The sequence below is a fragment of the Mobula hypostoma genome, chromosome 7, assembly GCF_963921235.1.
Source record: "Mobula hypostoma chromosome 7, sMobHyp1.1, whole genome shotgun sequence".
NCBI classification, from domain to species: domain Eukaryota; kingdom Metazoa; phylum Chordata; class Chondrichthyes; order Myliobatiformes; family Myliobatidae; genus Mobula; species Mobula hypostoma.
The window spans coordinates 116,843,194-116,868,955 of record NC_086103.1 but is presented as its reverse complement, the minus strand read 5'-3'; the positions used below and the strand labels follow the sequence as shown (position 1 = coordinate 116,868,955).

Sequence of the window (25,762 nt, the reverse complement as noted above, 5' to 3'; positions counted from 1 at the left end):
GCTGGTCATTCTTCGTTGCTCCTTCAATTTACAGACTATATTTTACACATCCAATTATCCAAATCCCTCCGAGCGGAGTTGCATATTTACTGTTCCTCTGGAAGTGTGTTCGCATAGTTAAATCGTTTTTGCCCAAGCTATCCTTTCAGGTGGGACCAGTGTTTCCATTTAAGCTCTTTCTTAGTCTCCACCAGGTTTTAGTTAAGAATTTGATAAAAAATAGGCCAAAGGGTACCCCCATTTTTATTATCTGGGACAGATGTGGACCTATGCCATCTTTCAGAAATTGTAAGAAGATGTCATTGACCCGTTTAGTTGCACTTAGGATACCATGTTGCTCATATGCCTAATATTTTCACTCAGCATAACCCTCAACTTCCTCCCCTGGTCTTGCTTAAGCAAAGAAATCATAGTCTAATTTGCTTGTCCTTCACCTATCACATCCCTAACTGCCTCACTAAATTACCCAATTTGTCCCGTGGGGATTGGTTTCTCCCTTTGAGTCAATTTTTATTTTGGATATGTTCAGGCAATACAGACCAGACCTGCCTGAATATTTTAACCTTTAGCAGGACGTGACTATCATTGAGAGTCACATGGTCAGCCTCCCTTCAACCTTTTGCCAAAAAAAGCACATTGTCATTATTAAGGTTGATAGTGGATCTTTTATTTAGCAACATCTGTTTCTCTGTTGCTGCATAAGGTTCTTCCTCCCCGGACTCTGCATTGTTATTTCCTGCGGTCTTTCCAGGTTACCCAGAAGGGTGCGCCTTCTGCTGCCTTTTTATGAGGTAGAAGTCGTGAATCTTTACTTTGAGTCTCATATTCATCAGCCCAAACTATATTAGTTTCTAGGGTTTCAGTCCTGACGAAGGGTCTCGGCCTGAAACGTCGACTGCACCTCTTCCTACAGATGCTGCTTGGCCTGCTGCGTTCACCAGCAACTTTGATGTGTGTTGCTTAGTTTCTAGGGGAGTGCTTGGAGCTAAACCACCTACCACTCACCCCAGATCAGGGAGTTCTGTGCTTGTTTGGCAATTGCAACTCTGTGGTGATTGCACAATAATGCTGTTACTATTACTACAACCTTTTTAGATTTGCCCTTCGCTTGTTTCTTCCACCAGGCAATTTGCTCAGGGGTTGTTCCGTCCGGACTGTAACCTTCCTTTACCATTTTCTGTATCTGTTACAGTACACTACTGTCTGGAGGAGGGACCTTCCAATTCTCACACAACTTCACTGGTTTCCTCTGGCTTCCTTTCTTCCCTCTGTTGCCTTTGCTTAGAGTGTCTGCAAATCCAGCTCCCTAAGCCTATCTCTCAAATGAAGTTGGTTAGTCAATCAATTTTGTAAATCAATTGCAACCTGTAACCACCCAGACCCCATCCACAAGTTATCCAGACACTCCAATCCCCTGTTCCCCTCACACTCCATGGTCTCTTTTCACCACAACTTACAGTTGCAGCCAACTATGATGTTATTCCCTCACATAACAGGATGGTATCACAAACACACTCACCGAACTAGGAGATTCATAGTCGGCTGTGACCCATTGAGGTATCCTGCCGACTACACCAATTGTAGGAACAAACTGAAAGGCCACACGGAGTTGTTGTTTAAAATTATAGACTATTTATTAAAATTGGTTCATAGTAGGAAACCAGTCAAAGCTGATCTATCTGAGTTTGGATTAACAGAGCTTTTATATTCTCAGTTGACAAGATTAACATTAAAACTATACTTTAATAACTGAATGGTGGTTACAGGAAAACTTAATTAAGTTTCAGACTAGGTTTTGATTACAGAATAAAAAGATTATCAGCAGGTCCAACCGCAAATCCAATTTCCTATTACAACAATGGGTGCACTCTATAACACAATTAGTGGAATTCCTGCAGTCTCGGGTGTCATCATGCTGCATTTCATGTCTCTATTAATGCAGTTTATATTACAATGGGTGTATCCTATAACATAACGAGTGAAGTTTCCCGAAGTCTCGGTGTCATTATACTGCATTTCATGTCTCTACTTTCAGGGTTTGTTTGTGCTGCCTTTTAGCACAATCCACAACTCTGTTTACTCGTTATTAGCCCCACTATTCTTCACCTGCAAGACTGACTACGCTGTCTGTGATTTTCTTTTGTGTTAGACCACATATGAGCAAATAAAGTCAGAAATTCAGGCTCTAACATTGAAGGCAGTTACTCTCAAATGGACAGTTGTATCTTGGTACAATGATGTTTCCTGTGACACACGCCAATTAACATTAAAATATACAGTACACACACACACACAAACACACACACACACACACACACACACAACCTGCTTCTTTAAGAAGGAAATACAACCATGCAATAATTAAACTATTTACCAATTTTATGCAATGAGTTATCCACTTTCATTGAACATAGAATAGTACAGCACAGGAACAGCCCACGATAATGTGTCAAATCAGCTAAAAAGTAAATCAAAAACTCTCAAAAAATGAATCCTTTCTACCTACACAATGTCTATATCCCTCGATCTTCCTCACATTCATACGCCTATCTAAACATCTTTTAAAAGCCTCTAACTTAATTGATATAATTGTTGAAGAAAGTGCAAAAATGGGTCTATCTATCAATTGCAAAAAGACAGAATGTATGGTGATATCCAAAAAGAAGGAGAATCCTATCTGCAGGCTGAGAATAAACAGGGAAGACATAAAACAAGTACAGAACTTTTGCTACATAGGAAGCTGGGTGACATCAGATGGCAGGTGTGACATGAACATCAAAAGAAGAATAGGGATGGCAAAAGACACCTTTACGAGAATGAAGAATATACTGACCAACACTAAACTAGGCATGACAACCCGCCTCAGAGTACTGAAATGTTATGTTTATCCAGTTATGTTATATGGCTCAGAATGTTGGACAATATCTAGTAACATGAGGAAATGAATTGTAGCAGCAGAGATGTGGTTTTCGAGGAGGATGCAAAGAATATCATGGACGAAATGAGTATCTAACGAAGATATCATGAACAGAGCAAACACAAAAGGAGAAATGATGTATGAAATCATGAAAAGGCAACGTACCTTCATTGGACATGTGATTTGGAAAGAGGAGTTAGAATGCACGGTAATTATGGGAAAGATTGAAGGGAAGAAAGCAAGAGGAGGACAAAGACAAATGATGATGGAGACAGCAGCCAGAGAACTGGAAAGGAATACCAATGAATTGATCCACTTGACCCAAGACAGGAGTGTGTGGGGCATGGCAGTCAAAGCTCAAACTGGGCACAGCACTTAATGATGATGATGAATGTATTTGCCTCCAGCACCATACGAGACAGCACATTCCAGGCATCCACCACTCTCTGAGTAAAAACCCCTCTCATCCCCTTTGAACCTACCCCCTCTCACCTTCAACACATGCCCTCTGGTATTAGACATTTCTACCCTGGGAAACAAGATACTCCCTGTCTACTCTATCTATGCCTCTCATAATCTTATAAACCTCTATCAGATCTTCCCTCATCCTCCGCTGCTCTAAAGAAAACAACTCAAGATTGTCCAGCCTCTCATGATAGCACATGCCCTCTAAACCGGGTAGTATCCTGGCAAACCTCTTCTGCACCCTCTCCAAAGCCTTAACATCCTCCCAGTAGTGGGGCAAGCAGAACTGTTTTCAATTCTTCAGATTGGCCCAACTAGAGTTTTATAAAATTGCAACATAACCTCCTGACTTCTGAACTCATTGCCTTGACTAATAAGAGCAAGCATTCCATAAGCCCTCGCGACCACCCCATGGACCTGCGTAGCAACTTTCATGGAGTTATGAACTTGGATCCCAAGATCTCTCTGCTGAGCAACACTGTTAAGGGTCTTGCCCTTAACAGTGTACTGTCTCCTTGTGTTTGCCCGATCGAGGTGAAACCCCTCACAGTTATCTGATTTAAGGTCCATCAGCCTTTTTGCTGCCCATATCCACAACTGATCTATGTCACACTATGTTCTTTGCCAGTCTTCTACACTATCCACAACTCCGATCTTGGTATAATCTGCAAACTTACTAACCCACCCATCTACATTTTCATTCAGGTCATTTATATACATGACAAACAGCAGAGGTCCCAGCTCAGATCCCTGTGGAACACCATTAATTACAGACCTCCAGCTCGAACAAGTCCCTTCAACCTCTACCCTCTATCTTCTATGTGTAAGCCAGTTCTGAATCCAAGCAGCCAATTCACCGCGGACCCCGTGCATCATTACCTTCTGGATTAACCTCCCAGGAGGGACTTCGTCAAATTCCTTACTAAAATCCAGGGAGACAACATTCATGTTCTATCTTCATCAATCTTTCTCGCTGTTATGTCTGTGCACAACTACATATACATTAAATAAAAGCACACACGAGGGTGATGTCTTTAACTGGTGTATTCACATTGCAGTGAGAGAGAGAGAGAGAGAGAACAATGTGTATGTGTAGACAACAGTGCATGCACACAGACAACAGATCAGTACATAGTGCTGGGAGGGGGGTGGGGGTCATTGCTCTAAAAGAAATAGCTCCATACATTACACTTCCTCCCCCTTTAGATTACATGGAAACATAGAAAAGCTACAGCACAATACAGGCCCTTTGGCCCACAAAGCTGTGCCGAACATGTCCTTATCTTAGAAATTACTAGGGTTACCCATAGCCCTCTATTTTTCTAAGCTCCATGTACCTACCCAAAAGTCTCTTAAAAGACCCTATTGTTTCCAACTCCACCACCACCGGCAGCCCATTCCACGCACTCACCACCCTCTGCGTAAAAAACTTAGCCCTGACATCTCCTCTGTACCTACTCCCAAGCACCTTAAACCTGTGCCCTCTTGTGGCAGCCATTTCAGCCCTGGGAAAAAGCTTCTGACTATCCACACGATCAATGCCCCTCATCATCTTATACACCTCTGTCAGGTCATCTCTCATCCTCCATCGCTCCAAGGAGAAAAGGTCGAGTTCACTCAACCTATTATCATAAGGCATGCTCCCCAATCCAGGCAACATCCTTGTAAATCTCCTCGGCACCCTTTCTACGGTTTCCACATCCTTCCTGTAGTGAGGCCATCAGAACTGAGCACAGTCCTCCAAGTGGGGTCTGACCAGGGTCTTATATAGCTGCAACATTACCTCTCGGCTCCTAAATATCACCTGTCTACAACCACTCTTTGCCTTCTGTGGGCAAGCCAGTTCTGGATCCACAAAGCAATGTCCCCTTTGATCCTATGCCTGCTTACTTTCTCAGTAAGTCTTGCATGGGGTACCTTATCAAATGCCTTGCTGAAATCCATATACATTGCATCTACTGCTCTTCCTTCATCAATGTGCTTAGTCATATTCTCAAAAAGTTCAGTGGGGCTCGTAAGGCAAGGACCTGCCCTTGACAAAGCCATGCTGACTATTCTTAATCATATTATGCCTCTCCAAATGTTCATAAGTCCTGCCTCTCTGGATCTTCTCCATCAACTTACCAACACTGAAGTAAGACTCACTGGTCTATAACTTCCTGGGCTATCTCTACCCCCTTTCTTGAATGAAGGAACAACATCCGCAACCCTCCAATCCTCCGGAACCTCTCTCGACTCCACTGATGATTCAAAAATCATCGCCAGAGGCTCAGCAATCTCCTCCCTCGCCTCCCACAGTAGCCTGGGGTACATCTCATCCGGTCCCGGCGACTTATCCAACTTGATTCTTTCCAAAATCTCCAGCATATCCTCCTTCTTAATATCTGCATGCTCAAGCTTTTCAGTCTGCTGCAAGTCATCACTACAATCATCAAGATCCTCTTCCATAGTGAATACTGAAGTAAAGTATTCATTATGTACCTCTGCTATTTCCTCTGGTTCCATACACACTTTCCCACTGTCACACTTGATAGGTCCTATACTTTCACGTCTTATCCTCTTGCTCTTCACATACTTGTAGAATGCCTTGGGGTTTTCCATAATCTTGCCTGCCAAGGCCTTCTCATGGCCCCTTCTGGCTCTCCTAATTTTCTTCTTAAGCTCCTTTCTGTTAGCCTTATAATCTTCTAGATCTTTAACATTTCCTAGCTCTCTGAACCTTTTGTAAGCTTTTCTTTTCTTCTTGACTAGATTTACTACAGCCTTTGTACACCACAGTTCTTGTACCCTACCATAACTTCCCTGTCTCATTGGAACGTACCTATGCAGAACTCCACACAAGTATCCCCTGAACATTTGCCACATTTCTTCCATACCTTTCCCTGAGAACATCTGTTCCCAATTTATGCTTCCAAGTTCCTGCCTGATAGCTTCATATTTCCCCTTATTCCAATTAAACGCTTTTCTAACTTGTCTGTTCCTATCTCTCTCCAATGCTACTGTAAAGGAGATAGAATTATGATCACTATCTCCAAAATGCTCTCCCACTGAGAGATCTGACACCTGACTAGGTTCATTTCCCAATACCAAATCGAGTACAGCCTCTCCTCTTGTAGGCTTATATACATATTGTGTCAAGAAACCTTCCTGAACACACCAAACAAACTCCACCCGATCTAATCCCCTTGCTCTAGGGAGATGCCAATCGATATTTGGGAACATCCTCTCCACATCCATTCTATCAAGGCCCTTCACCATTTGATAGGCTTCAATTAGATCATCCCTCGTTCTTCTGAATTCTAGTGAATACAGACCCGGAGCCATCAAACGCTCTTCAAATGTCAAGCTACTCAATCCTGGAATCTTTTTTTGTGAACCTCCTTTGAACCTTCTCCAGTTTCAGTCCATCCTTTCTATGATAAGGGGCCCAAAACTGCTCACGATACTCAAAGTGAGGTCTCACCATGAAGTCTCAACAGCACGTCCTTGCTCTTGTATTCTAGTCCTCTTGAAATGAATGCTAACATGGCATTTGCCTTCCTCAGCACCGACTCAACCTACAAAGTAACACCCAAGTCCTTTTGTACCTCAAATTATTGTATTTTCTCTCCATTTAGAAAATAGTCAGTCCTTTTATTTCTTCTACCAAAGTGCATGATCATACAATGCCCGACACTGTATTCCATCTGCCACTTCTTTGCCCATTCTCCTAATCTAGATCCTTCCGTAGTCTCTCTACTTCCTCAAAACTACCTGCCCCCCCATCTATTTTCTATCATCTGCAAATATTGCAACAAAGCCATCAACTCCATCATCCAAATCATTGACATATAATGTAAGAAGAATTTGTCCTAACACAAATCTATGTGTAACACCACTAGTCACCAGCAGCCTATGAGAAAATCCCCCCCTTATCCCACTCTTTGCCTCCTGCCAATTAGCCACTGCTTTAACCGTGCTAGAATCTTTCCTGTAATACCACGGGCACATAGCTTGTTAAGCAGCTTTGTGTGGCACCTTGTTAAAGGCCTTCTGAAAATCTAAGTCTATCTTGCTTGTTATTTCTTCAAAGAATTCTAACAGATTTGTCAGCAAGGTTTTCCCTTTGGGAAACTATGCTGACTATGGCCTATTTTATCATGTGTCTCCAAGTACCCCAAACACATCCTTAACAATCAACTCCAACATCCTCAAACAACTGACTAACTGTCGGAGGCAGAACGCTCTGTTCTCAGTAAGGGCCTCACGTTTGTCCCCCTTCGCCCACACCTCAGCGAGTTCCGTGTTCGCCACGATGCGGAACTTTTCTTCCGCCGTCTCCGTCTCCGAGCCTACTTCTTCGGCAAGGACTCTTCCACCCCCACCGATGACCCCTTCTCCCGTCTTCAACCCTCCTCTTCTTCATGGACACCCCGCTCTGGTCTTCTGCCTGCTCTGGATCTCTTTATTGCTAACTGCCGACGGGACATCAACCGTCTCGACTTCACCACACCTTGTCCCCATTCCAACCTCACTCCTTCGGAACGCTCTGCTCTCCACTCCGTCCGCACTAATCCTAACCTTATTATTAAACCCGCCGATAAGGGGGGTGCTGTTGTAGTCTGGCGTACTGACCTCTACCCTGCCGAGGCACAGCGACAACTCGCAGATACCTCCTCTTATTTACCCCTCGATCGTGACCCCACTAAGGAGCACCAGGCCATTGTCTCCCACACTATCACTGACTTTATCCGCTCAGGGGATCTCCCATCCACTGCTACCAACCTTATAGTTCCCACACCCCGCACTTCCCGTTTCTACCTCCTACCCAAGATCCACAAACCTGCCTGTCCTGGCCGACCTATTGTCTCAGCTTGCTCCTGCCCCACCGAACTCATTTCTGCATACCTCGACACTGTTTTATCACCCCTTGTTCAATCCCTTCCGACCTATGTTCGTGACACTTCTCACGCTCTTAAACTTTTCGATGATTTTAAGTTCCCTGGCCCCCACCACTTTATTTTCACCATGGATGTCCAGTCCTTATATACTTCCATCCCCCATCAGGAAGGTCTCAAAGCTCTACGCTTCTTTTTGGATTCCAGACCTAATCAGTTCCCCTCTACCACCACTCTGTTCCGTCTAGCGGAATTAGTCCTTACTCTTAATAATTTCTCCTTTGGCTCCTCCCATTTCCTCCAAACTAAAGGTGTAGCTATGGGCACCCGTATGGGTCCTAGCTATGCCTGCCTTTTTGTTGGGTTTGTGGAACAATCTATGTTCCATGCCTATTCTGGTATCTGTCCCCCACTTTTCCTTCGCTACGTCGACGACTGCATTGGCGCTGCTTCCTGCACGCATACAGAACTCGTTGACTTTATTAACTTTGCCTCCAACTTTAACCCTGCCCTCAAGTTTACCTGGTCCATTTCCGACACCTCCCTCCCCTTTCTAGATCTTTCTGTCTCTGTCTCTGGAGACAGCTTATCCACTGATGTCTACTATAAGCCTACTGACTCTCACAGCTATCTGGACTATTCCTCTTCTCACCCTGTCTCTTGCAAAAACGCCATCCCCTTCTCGCAATTCCTCTGTCTCCGCCGCATCTGCTCTCAGGATGAGGCTTTTCATTCTAGGACGAGGGAGATGTCTTTCTTTTTTAAAGAAAGGGGCTTCCCTTCCTCCACTATCAACTCTGCTCTTAAACGTATCTCCTCCATTTCACGTACATCTGCTCTCACTCCATCCTCCCACCACCCCACTAGGAATAGGGTTCCCCTGGTCCTCACCTACCACCCCATCAGCCTCCGGGTCCAACATATTATTCTCCGTAACTTCCGCCACCTCCAACGGGATCCCACCACTAAGCACATCTTTCCCTCCCCCCCCCCTGCATTCCGCAGGGATCGCTCCCTACACAACTCCCTTGTCCATTCGTCCCCCCCATCCCTCCTCACTGATCTCCCTCCTGGCACTTATCCGTGTAAGCGGAACAAGTGCTACACATGCCCTTACACTTCCTCCCTTACCAACATTCAGGGCCCCAAACAGTCCTTCCAGGTGAGTCATCACTTCACCTGTGAGTCCACTGGGGTGATATACTGCGTCCGGTGCTCTCGATGTGGCCTTTTATATATTGGTGAGACCCGACGCAGACTGGAAGACCGCTTTGCTGAACATCTACGCTCTGTCCGCCAGAGAAAGCAGGATCTCCCAGTGGCCACACATTTTAATTCCACATCCCATTCCCATTCTGACATTTGTCCACGGCCTCCTCTACTGTGGAGATGAAGCCACACTCAGGTTGGAGGAACAACACCTTATATTCCGTCTGGGTAGCCTCCAACCTGATGGCATGAACATCGACTTCTCTAACTTCCGCTAAGGCCCCACCTCCCCCTCGTACCCCATCTGTTACTCATTTTTATGCACACATTCTTTCTCTCACTCTCCTTTTTCTCCCTCTGTCCCTCTGAATATACCTCTTGCCCATCCTCTGGGTCAACCCCCCCCCTTGTCTTTCTTCCCGGACCTCCTGTCCCATGATCCTCTCGTATCCCCTTTTGCTTATCACCTGTCCAGCTCTCAGCTCTATCCCTCCCCCTCCTGTCTTCTCCTATCATTTTGGATCTCCCCCTCCCCTTCCAACTTTCAAATCCCTTACTCACTCTTCCTTCAGTTAGTCCTGACGAAGGGTCTCGGCCTGAAACGTCGACTGCACCTCTTCCTATAGATGCTGCTTGGCCTGCTGCGTTCACCAGCAACTTTGATGTATGTTAACTGGCCTATAATCTTCCTTTCTTCTTCCTTGAAGAGTGGAGTGATATTTACAATTTTCCAGCCTTCCAGAACCATTCCAAAATCTAGTGATTCTTGAAAGATCGTCACTAATACCGCCACAATCTCTTCAGACACCTCTTTCAGAACTCTGGGGTGTACGCCATGTGGTCCAGGGGACTTATCTACCTTGAGATCTTTCAGTTTCCCAAGAACCTTCTTCCTAGTAATGGTAACTCCACACACTTCATGGCCCCTGACACCTGGAACTTCCACCATACTGCTAGCATCTTCCACAGTGAAGACTGATGCAAAATATTATTCAGTTCATTTGCCATTTCCTTGTCCCCCATTACTACTTCTCCAGCATCGTTTTCCAGTGGTCCGGTACCCACTCTCACCTCTCTTTTACACTTTATGTATTTGAAGGAATTTCTGCTATGCTCTTTAATAGTATTGGCTAGCTTACTTTTGTATTCCATCCTTACCTTCTTAATGACTCTTTTACTTACCTTCTGTTGGTATTTAAAAGCTTCCCAATCTTCTAACTTCCCACAATTTTTTGCTCTCTTATATGCCCTCTCTTTGGCTTTATGTTGGCATTGAATTCCCTTTTTAGCCACAGTTGCCTTTAGAATACTTCTCCCTCTTTGACAGGTACTGGATATATCCTGTGCCTTCCGAATTTCTTCCAGGAATTCCAGCCAGTGCTGCCCTGCCGTCATCCCTGCGAGTCTGTTGGCTCTAGTTGTCTCACAGCTGCTTTGGTACACAGGCAGGTACACTAATGAAATGGCAGACATTTTACAATTGCATAACTTTTCACAATTAATATATTTTGAAAGGGAAAATGATAAAATTTAGTAATAACTAAAGTCACATCTAATCCTGTATTAAAAATGTTTAATTTACCACATTACATGCAAGAAGATGAATCATATCACCACTTTCAACAAATCAAAGCCGTTGCATGATTGGTCAACAGGAAACTGACAACACATTGAAATAACCCACTTTAGCACATTCCATACTCCCCAGACAGAAGGATTGGCTGACCCTTCCAAGTGGCAGTCAATGCCTCACTAATTTCAGACAGCCACATGACCCACTGACGCGAGGAAAGGGGACGAGCTTTCAGTGAGAGTTGGTTGAGTGTCGCTCTGGCGAAAGAAAGTTGTACTGTACAATGTTTCAGTGCAAGTGACAGCATGGGTCCTGTCCGTGTTCTTCTGTTCGTCAGTCTTTACGAGCTGGCAGATTCTGTCACCCGAGTTTATTACCTCGCAGTCAAAGAAGAGGTCTGGGACTACGCGCCCGCAGGAGAAAACAATCTTCCAGACCAGAACCTGGAACACGATAAGTATGTAGAAGATGGAATAAATGGAAACATTGTTAGATGCCGCGGAAAGGCAGCCGTTCGTCCTTGTAAACCCTTAGCCTTTTGCAACGTTATTTCTTCAAATCAGGAAACTGCTTTGTGTTTTTTTTCGGGTGAGCGTTTTTGCGGGATGGTTGTCACCCACCCCCACCTTTTTGTTTACAAAAGCACGGCTAATCTTTGTGAAATTAAAGCGCCTATTATGTGTACGTGATAGCACGTTCTTTGAAAAGGTGCTCCGTTATAAGTGCTGAAATGTGTATGTTTAACGTTCTAGACCTTTATTGTGGACCTCCTTACAAATTTGCTTCAAATGTTAAGCCCCGATATGCCAATCATTTTATCACCCATCGTTTAAGCTTCCATACACATGCTAATACCTAATGCCTTACAAATTCAGTCCGTCCACACATTCTACCATGTATCTTCCCCCAAGCGTTGCCAGAGAAGTCCAAAGCATGTTCCGGGTTATATGTACCATCATCTAGGAACTTTTGTAAATGAGACCATCTGTAATTTAAAAATAAAAGTTTGTTAAAATACAGTCCAATTCTATGACAATTGTATAATGGTCCAGCAGTGAAAAATGTTACTGTTAGGATGTGTATAAAGCTGTTGTTTTGAAGAACGTCCTAACAAAGGACAATACAGTCCAGAAATTCAATCATATGACACCCTCTCAAACTGCACAATGCTGGGGAAAATAGAACTTTTTTTTCTGGAGTGAAACATGATTTCAGCTATTTTCAGATGGTGTTGTGTTACACAAGACTCTTCTAGTCATGAGCCATGCTTGTATTCCTGCTTTCTGAGATGGATTATTCCCATAGGAAACTCCCCTTGGAGCTCTGAAGGGAAGCTGGACCATATTGTCCAGTAAACGCCCTTCGATGTTGCTGCTGGAGCAACCTGGGTTTGTCAGTGCAGTGCAGAGCTGGAACCCCTACCGGACAAGTCCATTATACTTAGAGTTCTACCACCAGTTTCCATCTCCAATCGGCCCTGTCCTGCCAGCACCCACTTTAGGATTGGTGTCCAACCTGCTCATGATTCGACAGTTTCCTGAGGCCCAGTCTCTTACCACCCATGATCCTTAACATAACCCATCACATACCGCATTGTGGGCATAGTGCTTCACTTGACCACTCTTGTCTTAAGCCGGCCAACGCTACCATTTCCACCCTCACAACAAAGCATCAGCGGCCCCTGGTATTCAGCCACCATCACATTGCAGATCATTAGTACCAGCATGGTATTCAGATGCTACCAACCCCTTCCCCTAAACTTGCAGTCACAGTCAACAATAGAAACTTAATGCTGATCTGCTGCTCTGTAATTATTTAACCCAGCTTCAGTCTATCAGAATTTCTTGGTCATCTTCCTAAATGTTTTGTATTTTGGAACAAAGTAATCATGAACGGGAATTGTACAAAAACATTTGACATTCAATTCTGTTTCTGAAACTGATCTGCAGTTTAAGATTTCTGAGATTACTCAATCGGTTTTTTCAAGTACGTTCTTGCAACACACCTCACCATATTTGCACATTCTGTTGAGTCTGCTGCGTTTGTTCACCAGCAACTTTTATGTGTGCTGTTGAGTCTAACTCATTTTGAAAACGGATAGCTTTGCATTTACAGATACATTTTGTTGTATTCACTTCAGTTCTGTTTGCTAGTATATCACATTTTTTTGCATTTTAAAATTTTGATATGTAAATACAGGGAAAAAATTGAAATTGAGATTCAATTTAGTTTTGGAGATTTAGATTTTTGCATTAGAAAGGTTCTATAGGATCAGGAGTTCAGTAGCCATCGTGATGCTGACTGAAATGCCTTCTGGAAATTTAAAATTTCCCAAAATGGCTGGTATTTATTGAAAGTTAAAGTTAGCTATTGCCTGAAAAATTATTTTAGAGAAGTAGTTTGTTTTCTTCTTGCAACCCTTCAGACGTCAATCAGGTGCACCACAGGGAATTATCTGTAAAAAGATATCCATATGAGACAGTGAGGGACTTGTTCAAAGGACAATGTGTGCCGCAAGGCAAGTTTACCGTTGTTCTTGTTGCACCAGTTACACACTGTCAGCTGCAGTTCATAACATAAATACAATTTTATGTGGTTCTTATCCACAATTATACAGAGTTTTGATGAGACCATACTTGGAGTATTTTGTCTCGCTTTGCCATTGAGGGAATGCAATGGTGGGATTCCCATCTGAAGAGAAAACAGGTTGAGTAGACTTGCATTAATAAAAATAAGAGATCTAATTGAAATGTAATGAATTTTTAGAGACAGTGAACTGGATACAGGGAGGATATTTCCCCTGGCCGGGGGTCTAGAGCTACAAGTAACAGTTTCAGGATATATTAACAGAAATGTTTTCATCCAGAGCGCATTGAACCCATGGGTGAAGACAATGGGAGCCAAGCCACTAAATACATCCAGTGTACACCTGTACACTTGCTCGTTAATGCAGATATCTAATCAGTCAATCATGTAACAGCAACTCAATGCATAATGGCATGCGGACATGATCAAGATATTGTTCAGACCACATATCAGAATGGGAAGAAATGTGATCTAAGTGACTTTGACCATGGAATGTTTGTCAGTGCCAGACATTCTCAGATGCTGCTGAGATACTTAGTGATGGACGTCACCACCCTGAATGGTGGATGGCACCTTCTTGAGACACTGCCTTCTGAAGATATTCTTGATAGTTGGGAGGGAGCTGGCTGAGTCTGCAACACTTTTCTTGGCTTTATCACACTTGCACAAATGTTGATTGTCTATCTCCTGGATAGATAGTTGGCAGCTTTTCTGTTGTTGAAAATGAAGCTCTTCTGTAGTTACGTAAGAAGCAAGTCAAATTATTACTTCTGTCATTTGGCTATGGCATGAACACAGATAACTTTCTTTAGTGTTAACCTCTACACTTCATCATGGTGCACGGCCAGCAAAGTATTGCGATGTGTGAGACCTAAGTATGTCTCAAACTTCCTGAAGTCATCACTGTTGAGCTGGTTCTTGCAAGTTTGTCATTGTGTTTGACTACTATTGTTAAAATGTTACTGATTGCGTTCAGGCACAGAAAGTGTTTCTGAAAACCGTACCTTTTCCGTTAACAGTGGTATAATTTTCACAATTCCTTGTTGGGCTCTGTGTGTATTTTCTATGAGACTATCTGTTGGTGTGTGTGGGATGATAAAATGATCACAACGCACAAGGTTTGCCATAAGTGAGAAAACTCTGTACAGATCTTGTAAAGAATGTGCAGAATTCTAGGAGGGTTATGCTCCCCTGGCCTGTTTCTACTTCTACAACTGAACTCTTGCCATGCACTCTAACAGCAAATTTAAAACTGCAAGAAGCAAGGTATTCCAGTCATGCACATCTGCTGATAGGATGTAGATAATGAATAACTATTCAGCCCTTGATACAAATGTGTTGCTTCATGCTAAGGTTATTGAACAAGGAACAAGCATCTCATCGTCACAATTATAAAGCTGCAGATAAAAAAGTGATAACCCCAAGTCATGGCCTTTAAGTAACATTGCTCCTCAGGCACTAGTAGTCTTCCTTAGATCGTTTTCTATAGCCATTGTCAGTGCTCAGCCTGAACCCATTCAGGTGGGGAAAATAAGCTAACGCTCACAGTGTAACACAACTCTAAACACTTTTAAAAAGTTTATTAAAACCAAATAACTGGCATAAATCGAGGCACAACTGCGCAGGTGCGTGGACATCAGCGAGTTAGACTAGTGGGAAGAATTAAAAAAAGACAGCTTAGAGCAGGCGCCAGAGAGTGGGAGTCAGAGTAGGAGGGCTTTGGCTCAAAGGGGCTTCGGTGATAACCGGTCGAGGTGGGGTAAGTTACTTGTGAAGAATAGGAATAGGAAGTATGTCTGTGGGGCTGGTGTTCTGTACTGGGTGTCAGATGTGTCGAGCTGCTGCTCCTTAGGGACTGCATTAGGGAACTGGAGATGCAGCTCGATGACCTTCATCTGGTCAGGGAGTGAGGAGGTGATAGAGAGGAGCTATAGGCGGGTAGTCACACCGGGGCCTCGGGAGACAGGTAAGTAAGTAACAGTCAGGAGAGGGAAGGGCAAGAGTCAGATACTAAAGATTACCCCAGTGACTGTACTCCTTGACAATAAGTACTCGAGTACTGTTGGGGGGGAATGACCTACCTGGGGGAAGCAACAGTGGCTGCGCCTCTAGCACAGGGTCTGGTCCTGTGGCTCAGAAGGGCAGGAAAAGGAAGGGGATGGCAGCAGTGATAGGGGACTCTATAGTTAGGGGGTCAGACAGGCAATTCCGTGGATGCAGGAAATAAACACGGATGATAGTTTGCCTCCCAGGTGCCAGGGTACAGGATGTTTTGATTGCATCCACAATATCCTGAAGTGGGAAGGTGAACAGCCAGAGGTCGTGGTACATATTGGTACCAACGACATAGGTAGAAAAAGGGAGGGGGTCCTGAAAACAGACTACAGGGAGTTTGGAAAGAAGCTGAGAAGCAGGACCACAAGGGTAGTAATCTTGGGATTATTGCCTGTGTCATGTGACAGTGAGTATAGGAATAGAGTGAGGTGGAGGATAAATGTGTGGCTGAGGGATTGGAGCAGGGGGCAGGGATTCAGATTTTTGGATCATTGGGACCTCTTTTGGGGCAGGTGTGACCTGTACATAAAGGACGGGTTGCACTCGAATCTGCGGGGGACCAATATCCTGGCGAGGAGGTTTGCAAAGGCTATAGGGGAGAGTTTAAACTTGAATTACTGGGGGGCGGGGTGTAGGAACCGAACTGAAGAGACAGAGGAAGGGGCGGTTAGCTCACAAATAGAGAAAACTTGTAGGCAGTGTGAAAGGAAGGATAGGCAGGTGATAGAGAAGGTGATGCGCTCAGACTGATGGTTTGAGATATGTCTATTTTAATGCAAGGAGTATCATGAACAAAGCAGATGAGCTCAGAGCATGGATCAGTACTTGGAGCGATGATGTTGTGGCCATTACAGAGACTTGGATGGCTCAGGGGCAGGAATGGCTACTTAGAGTGCCAAACCTTAGATGTTTCAGAAAGGACAGGAAGGGATGTAAAAAAGGTGGGGACGTGACACTTCTGCGTTGAATCTACGCCGTAGGTATGGCATAGCAGTAGCCTGACGCGCACCTCCCCAAAAATGTAACTACGTGTCGTGGCGACACAGACTGCAACAACTGTGATTGGTCCACTTGGTAGCATTGCATATTCTCCTGCGCATTTCCAGTTGCTACTTCTCGTCAAGTCGTCAAATCTACCTGCCGACATCCGAAAATATTTGAAATGCATTTCCTCATCCATGTCTCTCAGTGGTTGGACAAGCACAGAAAATTCACCCTCCTTCTGCCTCAATCCGTTCAGTGGTCGTACACACCATCTCCTCTGATGTCTTCTCTCTTTTCTACGTTGCAGTAATTTCAATAATAGTAACTCTTGTTCAACATTTATTAGCTCCAACTCCAACATGATGCGCTCAGTTTCAGTCGCCATTGTTTAGTCATAGTCATACTTTATTGATCCCAGAGGAAATTGGTTTTCGTTACAGTTGCACCATAAATAATAAATAGTAATAGAACCATAAATAGTTAAATAGTAATATGTAAATTATGCCAGTAAATTATGAAATAAGTCCAGGACCAGCCTATCGACAGGGTGTCTGACCCTCCAAGGGAGGAGTTGTAAAGTTTGATGGCCACAGGCAGGAATGACTTCCTATGACGCTCTGTGCTGCATCTCGGAGGAATGAGTCTCTGGCTGAATGTACTCCTGTGCCCACCCAGTACATTATGTAGTGGATGGGAGACATTGACCAAGATGGCATGCAACTTAGACAGCATCCTCTTTTCAGACACCACAGTGAGAGAGTCCAGTTCCATCCCTACAACATCACTGGCCTTACGAATGAGTTTGTTGATTCTGTTGGTGTCTGCTACCCTCAGCCTGCTGCCCCAGCACACAACAGCAAACATGATAGCACTGGCCACCACAGACTCGTAGAACATCCTCAGCATCGTCCAACAGATGTTAAAGGACCTCAGTCTCCTCAGGAAATAGAGGCGGCTCTGACCCTTCTTGTAGACAGCCTCAGTGTTCTTTGACCAGTCCAGTTTATTGTCAATTCGTATCCCCAGGTATTTGTAATCCTCCACCATGTCCACACTGACCCCCTGGATGGAAACAGGGGTCACCGGTACCTTCGCTCTCCTCAGGTCTACCACCAGCTCCTTAGTCTTTTTCACATTAAGCTGCAGATAATTCTGCTCACACCATGTGACAAAGTTTCCTACCGTCTCCCTGTACTCAACCCCATCTCCCTTGCTGATGCATCCAACTATGGCAGAGTCATCCGAAAACTTCTGAAGATGGCAAGACTCTGTGCAGTAGTTGAAGTCTGAGGTGTAAATGGTGAAGAGAAAGGGAGACAAGACAGTCCCCTGTGGAGCCCCAGTGCTGCTGATCACTCTGTCGGACACACAGTGTTGCAAGCACACATACTGTGGTCTGCCAGTCAGGTAATCAAGAATCCATGATACCAGGGAAGCATCCACCTGCATCGCTGTCAGCTTCTCCCCCAGCAGAGCAGGGCGGATGGTGTTGAACGCACTGGAGAAGACAAAAAACATGACCCTCACAGTACTCGCTGGCTTGTCCAGGTGGGCGTAGACACGGTTCAGCAGGTAGACGATGGCATCCTCAACTCCTAGTCGGGGCTGTTAGGCGAACTGGAAGGGATCTAAGTGTGGCCTGACGATAGGCCGGAGCAGCTCCAGAACAAGTCTCTCCAAGTTCTTCATGATATGGGAGGTCAATGCCACTGGTCTGTAGTCATTGAGGCCGCTGGGGCGCGGCGTCTGGGGCGTGGCGTCTTCGGCACAGGGACGAGGCAGGACGTCTTCCACAGTACAGGAACCCTCCGGAGCCTTAGGCTCATGTTGAAGACATGGCGAAGTACTCCACAAGCTGAGGGGCACAGGCTTTGAGCACCCTGGTACCAACACCATCCGGTCCTGCAGCCTTGCTTGGGTTGAGACGTTCCAGCTGTCTTCTCACCTGTTCAGCTGTGAAGCCCACCATGGTGGTTTCGTGTGGGGGAGGGGTATAGTCATGAGAGCAGGGTGGGGGACTGTGAGGAGGGGTAGGAGAGGAGAGTGGAATATGTGTTGGTTGGGGGCCAACAGCAGATGGCTCATGTGGGGGATGGGCAGGGGTCACAATGTCAAATCTGTTAAAGAACAGGTTAAGTTCGTTGGCCCTGTCCACACAAAGAAACTCAACACTGTGGCATAGAAGCCCCATGGCCAACTAGTGTTTTGGCGGTGAATTACAGAGTGATGCAGACACACCAATGCACAAGTATAAATGCTCACAATGGCGTAAGCCACTTGCATAGGCTACGGCGTAGAGCCTACGCATAAGTATAAATCAGCCTATAGTGTCGTGGCTGCAGAAAAGGAGGAAGTCATGAGGGATTGTCTACTGAGTCTCTGTGGGTGGAAGTTAGAAACAAGAAGGGGTCAATAACTCTACTGGGTGTTTTATAGACCACCCAGTCATAACAAGGACATCGAGGAGCAAATAGGGAGACAGATTCTGGAATGGTGCAATAATAATAGGGTTCTCGTGATGGGAGATTTTAATTTCCCAAATATTGATTAGCATCTCCCTAGAGTGAGGGGTTTAGGTGGGGTGGAGTTTGTTAGGTGTGTTCAGGAAGGTTTCTTGACACTATGTAGATAAGCCTACAAGAGGAGAGGCTGTACTTGATCTGGTATTGGGAAATGAACTTGGTCAGGTGTCAGGTCTGTCAGTGGGAGAGCATTTTGGAGATAGTGATCATAATTCTATCTCCTTTACTATAGCATTGGAGAGGGATAGGAACAGACAGGTTAGAAAAGCATTTAATTGGAGTAAGGGGAAATATGAAGCTATCAGGCAGGAACTTGGAAGCATAAATTGGGAACAGATGTTCTCAGGGAAATGTACGGTAGAAATTGGTAAATGTTCAGGAGATATTTGCGTGGAGTTCTGCATAGGTATGTTCCAATGAGACAGGAAGGTTATGGCAGGGTACAGGAACCGTGGTGTACAAAGGCTGTTGAAAATCTAGTCAAGAAGAAGAGAAAAGCTTACGAAAGTTTCAAAAAACTAGGTAATGATAGAGATCTAGAAGATTATAAGGCGAGTGGAAGGAGCATAAAAATGAAATTAGGAGATCCAGAAGGGGCCATGAGAAGGACCTGGTGAACAGGTTTAAGGAAAACCCCAAGGCATTCTACAGGTATGTGAAGAGCAGGAGGATAAGATATGAAAGAATGGGACCAATCAAGTGTGACAGTGGAAAAGTGTGTTTGGAACTGGAGGAGATAGCAGAGGTACATAATGAATACTTTGCTTCAGTATTCACTACAGAAAAGGATCTTGGTGATTGTAGGGATGACTTACAGTGGACTGAAAAGCTTGAGCATGTAGATATTAAGGAAGAAGACGTGCTGGAGCTTTTGGAAAGCATCAAGTTGGATAAGTCTCCAGGACTGGATGAGATGTACCCCAGGCTACTGTGGGAGGTGAGTGAAGAGATTGCTGAGCCTCTGGTGATAATCTATGCATCGTCAATGGGGACGGGAGAGGTTCGGGAGGATTAGAGAGTTGCGGATGTCGTTCCCTTATTCAAGAAAGGGAGTAGGGATAGCCCATGAAATTATAGACCAGTGAGTCTTACTTCAGTGGTTGGTAAGTTGATGAAGAAGATCTTGAGAGGCAGGACTTATGAACATTTGGAGGGCCATAATATGTTTAGGAATAGCCAGCATGACTTTGTCAAAGGCAGGTCATGCCTTACGAGCCTGATTCACTAATTTTTGAGGTTGTGACTGAGCACATTGATGAAGGTAGAGCAGTAGATGTATTATATATGGATTTCAGCAAGGCACTTGATAAGGTACCCCATACAAGGCTCATTGAGAAGGTCAGAGGCAAGGGATCCAAGGGGACCTTGCTTTGTGGATCCAGAATTTGGCTTGCACACAGAAGGCAAAGAGTGGTTGTAGACAGGTGATATTCTGCATGAAGGTTGGTGACCAGTGGTGTGCCTCAGGGATCTGTTCTGGGACAATTTCTGTTCATGATTTTTATAAATGACCTTGATGAGGAAGTGGAAGGATGACACAAAGATTGGGGGTGTTGTGGATAGTTGTGGAGGGCTGTCAAAGGTTACAGCAGGACATTGATAGGATGCAAAACTGGGCTGAGAAGTGGCAGATGAGTTCAACCCAGATAAGTGTGAGGTGGTTCATTTTGGTAGGTCAGTCTGCAAGTCTGTGGTGGCCAGTGCGATCATGTTTGTTGTTGTGTGCTGGGGCAGCAGGCTGAGGGTAGCAGACACCAACAGAATCAACAAACTCATTCATAAGGCCAGTGATGTTGTGGGGATGGAACTGGACTCTCTAATGGTGGTGTCTGAAAAGAGGATGCTGTCTAAGTTGCATGCCATCTTGGACAATTTCTCCCATCCAGTACATAATGGACTGGTTGGGCACAGGAGTACATTCAGCCAGAGACTCATTCCACCGAGATGCAACACAGAGCGTCATAGGAAGTCATTCCTGCCTGTGGCCATCAAACTTTACAACTCCTCCCTTGGAGGGTCAGACACCCTGAGCCAATAGGCTGGTCCTGGACTTATTTCCTGGCATAATTTACATATTACTATTTAATTATTTATGGTTTTATCACTATTTAGTTATTTAAGGTGCAACTGTAACGAAAACCAATTTCCCTCGGGATCACTAAAGTATGACTATAAATATGATGGCAGAATATAGTATTAATGGTAAGACTCTTGGCAGTGTGGAGGATCAGAGGGATCTTGGGGTCCATAGGACACTCAAAGCTGCTGTGCAGGTTGACTGTGTGGTTAAGAAGACATACGATATATTGGCCTTCAGCAACTGTGGGATTGAGTTCAAGAGCTGAGAGGTAATGTTAAAGCTATATAGGACCCTGGTCAGACCCCACTTGGAGTACTGTGCTCTGTTCTTGTCACCCCATTGCAGGAGGGATGTGGAAACTAGAAAGGGTGCAGAGGAGATTTACAAGGATGTTGCCTGGGTTGGGGGGCATGACTTATGAGAATAGGTTGAGTGAACTCGGCCTTTTCTCCTTGGAGCGACGGAGGATGAGAGGTGACCTGATAGAGGTGTACAAAATGATGAGGGGCATTGATCATGTGGATAGCCAGAGGCTTTTTCCCAGGGCTGAAATGGCTAGCACAGGAGGGCACAGTTTTAAGATGCTTCGAAGTAGGTACAGAGGAGGTGTCAGGGATAAGTTTTTTTTTATACAGAGAGTGGTGAGTGCGTGGAATGGGCTGCTGGCGGTGGTGGTTGAGGTGGAAACGATACGGTCTTTTAAGAGACTCCTGGACAGGTGCATGGAGCTCAGAAAAATAGAGGGCTATGGGTAACCCTAGGTAATTTCTAACGTAAGGACGTGTTCGGCACAGCATCATGGGCTGAAGGGCCTGTATTGTGCTGTAGGTTTTCTATGTTTCTATGTTTTTTAAAATACAATCATTACAAATCAAATGACTTAAGGTATTGTATGAAATTTTTAATGGAATGAAATACTACAAATACAACTTCTGTATTCTGTAAAAGGACTATTGCCTTGATGCTGTTGAGTGTAACTGCCCTTTATACTCTACAGCATCAAGCCAATTCTCTGTGTGGATCCCTTGGAAGATGATCATTTAGCTGTGAATATTTTTTTATCTCCAAATACTGGGAGCAGAACTTTCCACCGGATCATTTGTGTACCTGTCAACTGTTGCATCAGTTCTAAAGTGCCATCAACTGTTGAATCAGTTCTAATGTGCCCATCAACTGTTGAATCAGTTCTAATGTGCCCATCAACTGTTGAATCAGTTCTAATGTGCCCATCAACTGTTGAGTTTGTTCTGATCCTCTTCTGGCCAGTCGGGAAGTGCACCTTTTGTACATGTTGCTATAAACAGAATTATTGTTAAATAGGGGGAAATTCTGTGGCACAATTAAACCATGAGTAGTATTCCAGCAGTTTACAGGCATTCTCTACATGTCTTGAATGCAGAAAGATGCACTAAAAAGGATCTAATTAAACATCTGCCCTAGGCAAGAAGGCAAAGTATTAACAAAATTCTACTAAGTTATTAGACAAGTATCACTCAGTTGATTAAAAAGGATTATTTGATTAGAGATACAGCACAGAATAGGCCCTTCGATGAGCATCTCACTGATTTAACCCTAGCCTAATCATGGGACAAATTATCACGAGCAATTAACCTACTAACCGGTACTTCTTCGGACTGTGGGTGGAAACTGGAGCACCCAGAGGAAATCCTCACATTCACGAGGAGGACGTACAAGCTCCTTACAGATGATGTCAGAATCGAACTTCAAACTCCGGCGCCCCGTGCAACTGCTCCATTCATGGCGTCCAGTATGTTCTGTTGATGCCATGAGAGTGGGTTATGTTTGCATTCTGTTGGCCCTGGGATTTCCACCTGTACTGGATGTGGAGGACTGATCTTACTGAGCCTTGGCACCTTCAAGTCAGTAGTCAGGCCTTGGATGGTGAAATGCCCAGCCCCAACTCTTAAAGTGCCCTCTGGCATTTCCGGAACAACAGTGGAGTTGTGACTTGCCTGCTGCTGAGGCTATCATGAATTTGGAACTTATATAAATCTTTGACTTCCAGAAATAATTAAAAACTATTAAAAGTGAAGAAAATAATTTTAAAAGCTTGCAATAAAAAGTTAATTTAAAACAAATAGCAGCTCATGGAAATTATTGAAAGCATTAAAATGAAGCATGATAATTAAAAACATCGTAAGGTACCTCCCGTTTGGTTCCTGACCTAGAATCCTTTGCAACACTCACAAAACGCTGGAGGAACTCAGCTGGTCGGACAGCATCCGTAGAGAGGAGTAAACAGTCGACATTTCGGTCTGAGACCCTTCATCAGGACTTGCGGTCTTTCGCACATCCTAGAACCCTTTGATCGCTCCCTACTTTCACAGTACTTTTCAGGACTGACATTTCCTCTGCTTCCCAGGGTCAGACTTCAATTTCTGTTTGAGTCTGGGAAATACTTTTAAAATGTGCTAATTAAATGAAATGGAGAAAATGCTGTATTCTGTTTGAGTTTGATCTCAAGTACTTACTGTAGGCCTGAGGAAGGGTTTCAGCCCAAAACGTCGACTGTTTATTCATTTCCATAGATGAAGCCTGGCCTGCAGAGTTCCTCCAGCATTTTGTGCGTGTTGCTCTGGATTTCCAGCATCTGCAGATTTTCTCATGTTTATTACTTCCTATAGATATTTTGTAAAGAATCCTTTCAATATGTAAAACATTTTGTATTGACTTACAATAAGTATTAATAAATTTGTTACATAAGCTAAGTATATGGTGTCAGAGAGACGGTTTGAACTGGGGCATAAGAATTTCCCAAGCAGTATCTCCTCCAGACTGCAACTTTATGTGATGTGTTAAGGATATTCATTTGCAAGCCTTCTCTAAAATATACAGATCAATCTCTAATTGCATTGGCCCTGACAATTGTTCTTATCTGAAGCCTGAGAAAAGAATGACACTGCAGCATGGTGTGTAAGAGGAAGGGAAGAGCTGCATGCTCGGAATGAGCTCCAGAAATGTATTTAAAACAAATAGCAGCTCATGGAAATCATTGAACGCGTTAAAATGAAGCATGATAATTAAAAACATTACCTCCCCTTTGGTTCCTGACCTAGAATCCTTTGCAACACTCACAAAATGCTGGAGGAACTCAGCAGGTCAGACAGCATCTATAGAGAGGAGTAAACAGTCGACATTTCGGTCTGAGACCCTTCATCAGGACTCAGTCTTTCGCACATGCTAGATCCCTTTGATCGCTCCCTACTTTCACAGTACTTTTCAGGACTGACGTTTCCGCTGCTTATTGATGTAATTGGATAGTGAAGGAGGTGAGGGCAAGAACCATACGGATGGTGTTGCTGTGGCATGTTATCAGGCACTCTGGAGAAAGGAATGTGTTACGTACCCCATGATGGGTTAAAAGAACCAGCAGAAATGGAACACACCTGGAGTCTGGTTTTGCCGTTTACTAACACTATTTTTATTCGTCACTACACAATGCAGTAATATAAAACTAGATAAATCAAACAGGTTAGCAAAGTTTATGCATATATAGGTGTGGAAATATAAAACCCAAACTTCTTCAAGCTTAGGTGGTAAGTGATATAGTCTTACGATGGTAGGTAAGAAAACTTCAGTTCAGATGCACAGGTTAATTAGTGCAAGATGTTTGTAATCCACAGGCGAATGTTGTGAGAAGGCAATTACGTCGATATTCCACAGATTCCACGACAGCAATATAAGATAACAATAGTGGTAGGTTTTATCTCCAAAGTTGTTCCACTCCACACACAAAATATTACCGACAGTGATCTTCAACGAATATGCTTTCAACACAAGTGGTACCACACCCGAATTCAGCTACGGGACATCTCAAAATGGTGGCTACAGGATACTCAAACAGAATCCACATATGCATTATCTCCAAGAGTAGCTTATCACAAAGGGGACCCTCTTCAAGGGAACCACCACCCAGGTAAGGGTCGACACACCGGTAGATTCCACAAGGTTACCCCAAACACACAACATGATAGCCACTTATCCAGATCCATGACGTACAAAATAACTCCAACAGTGATTTGCCACGGGGTACCTTTCTTCAGTGAACTACCATACCCAGACAAAGGGTAAGTACATATGTGGTATTCATAAAGGTTTTCCCCTCACCAGAGAACCCACTCCTGTGGATTAACTAAGTGACAATCACGCTTTCGTTGTCGAATGGAAACAAATTCACCCTCACAGGCTACTCAGAGTCCAAACAGTGATCTCTTTGTCACTAGGTCTCTTCTGTTTCAAGTCTATCTCTCCTCTCTTCTCTTTCTGCAAACTTGTTCTAGTTGCAGAAAACTTGTGAGAATCATTTATCAATACTTAGGATCGATCTCAACTCACCCCTTTTGAGCTACTGAAAGTTTTAAACCAGCAACTGACTCACTGGTGTCTTCCATGGACCGAATCCATCTTGACTCTTAACTGTGTGTGTCTGTGTGTGTCTGTGTGTCCTTGCATATTCGAAACAAGCTGCAGAGA

At 44.2% G+C, this 25,762-nt stretch overlaps 1 protein-coding gene across 2 annotated transcripts in view; it reads left to right on the top strand.

Moving 5' to 3' along the window:
- Positions 1-11,257: 11,257 nt before the first annotated feature.
- The window catches only part of LOC134349478 (ferroxidase HEPHL1-like), a 79,180-nt gene continuing 64,675 nt past the window's right edge, over positions 11,258-25,762 (top strand). For both annotated transcript variants that reach the window (XM_063053850.1, XM_063053849.1), the window contains exon 1: positions 11,258-11,498. In XM_063053850.1, the coding sequence (XP_062909920.1) occupies positions 11,347-11,498 (152 nt within the window). In that variant the 5' untranslated portion in view covers positions 11,258-11,346. The remainder of the gene's footprint in view (positions 11,499-25,762) is intronic.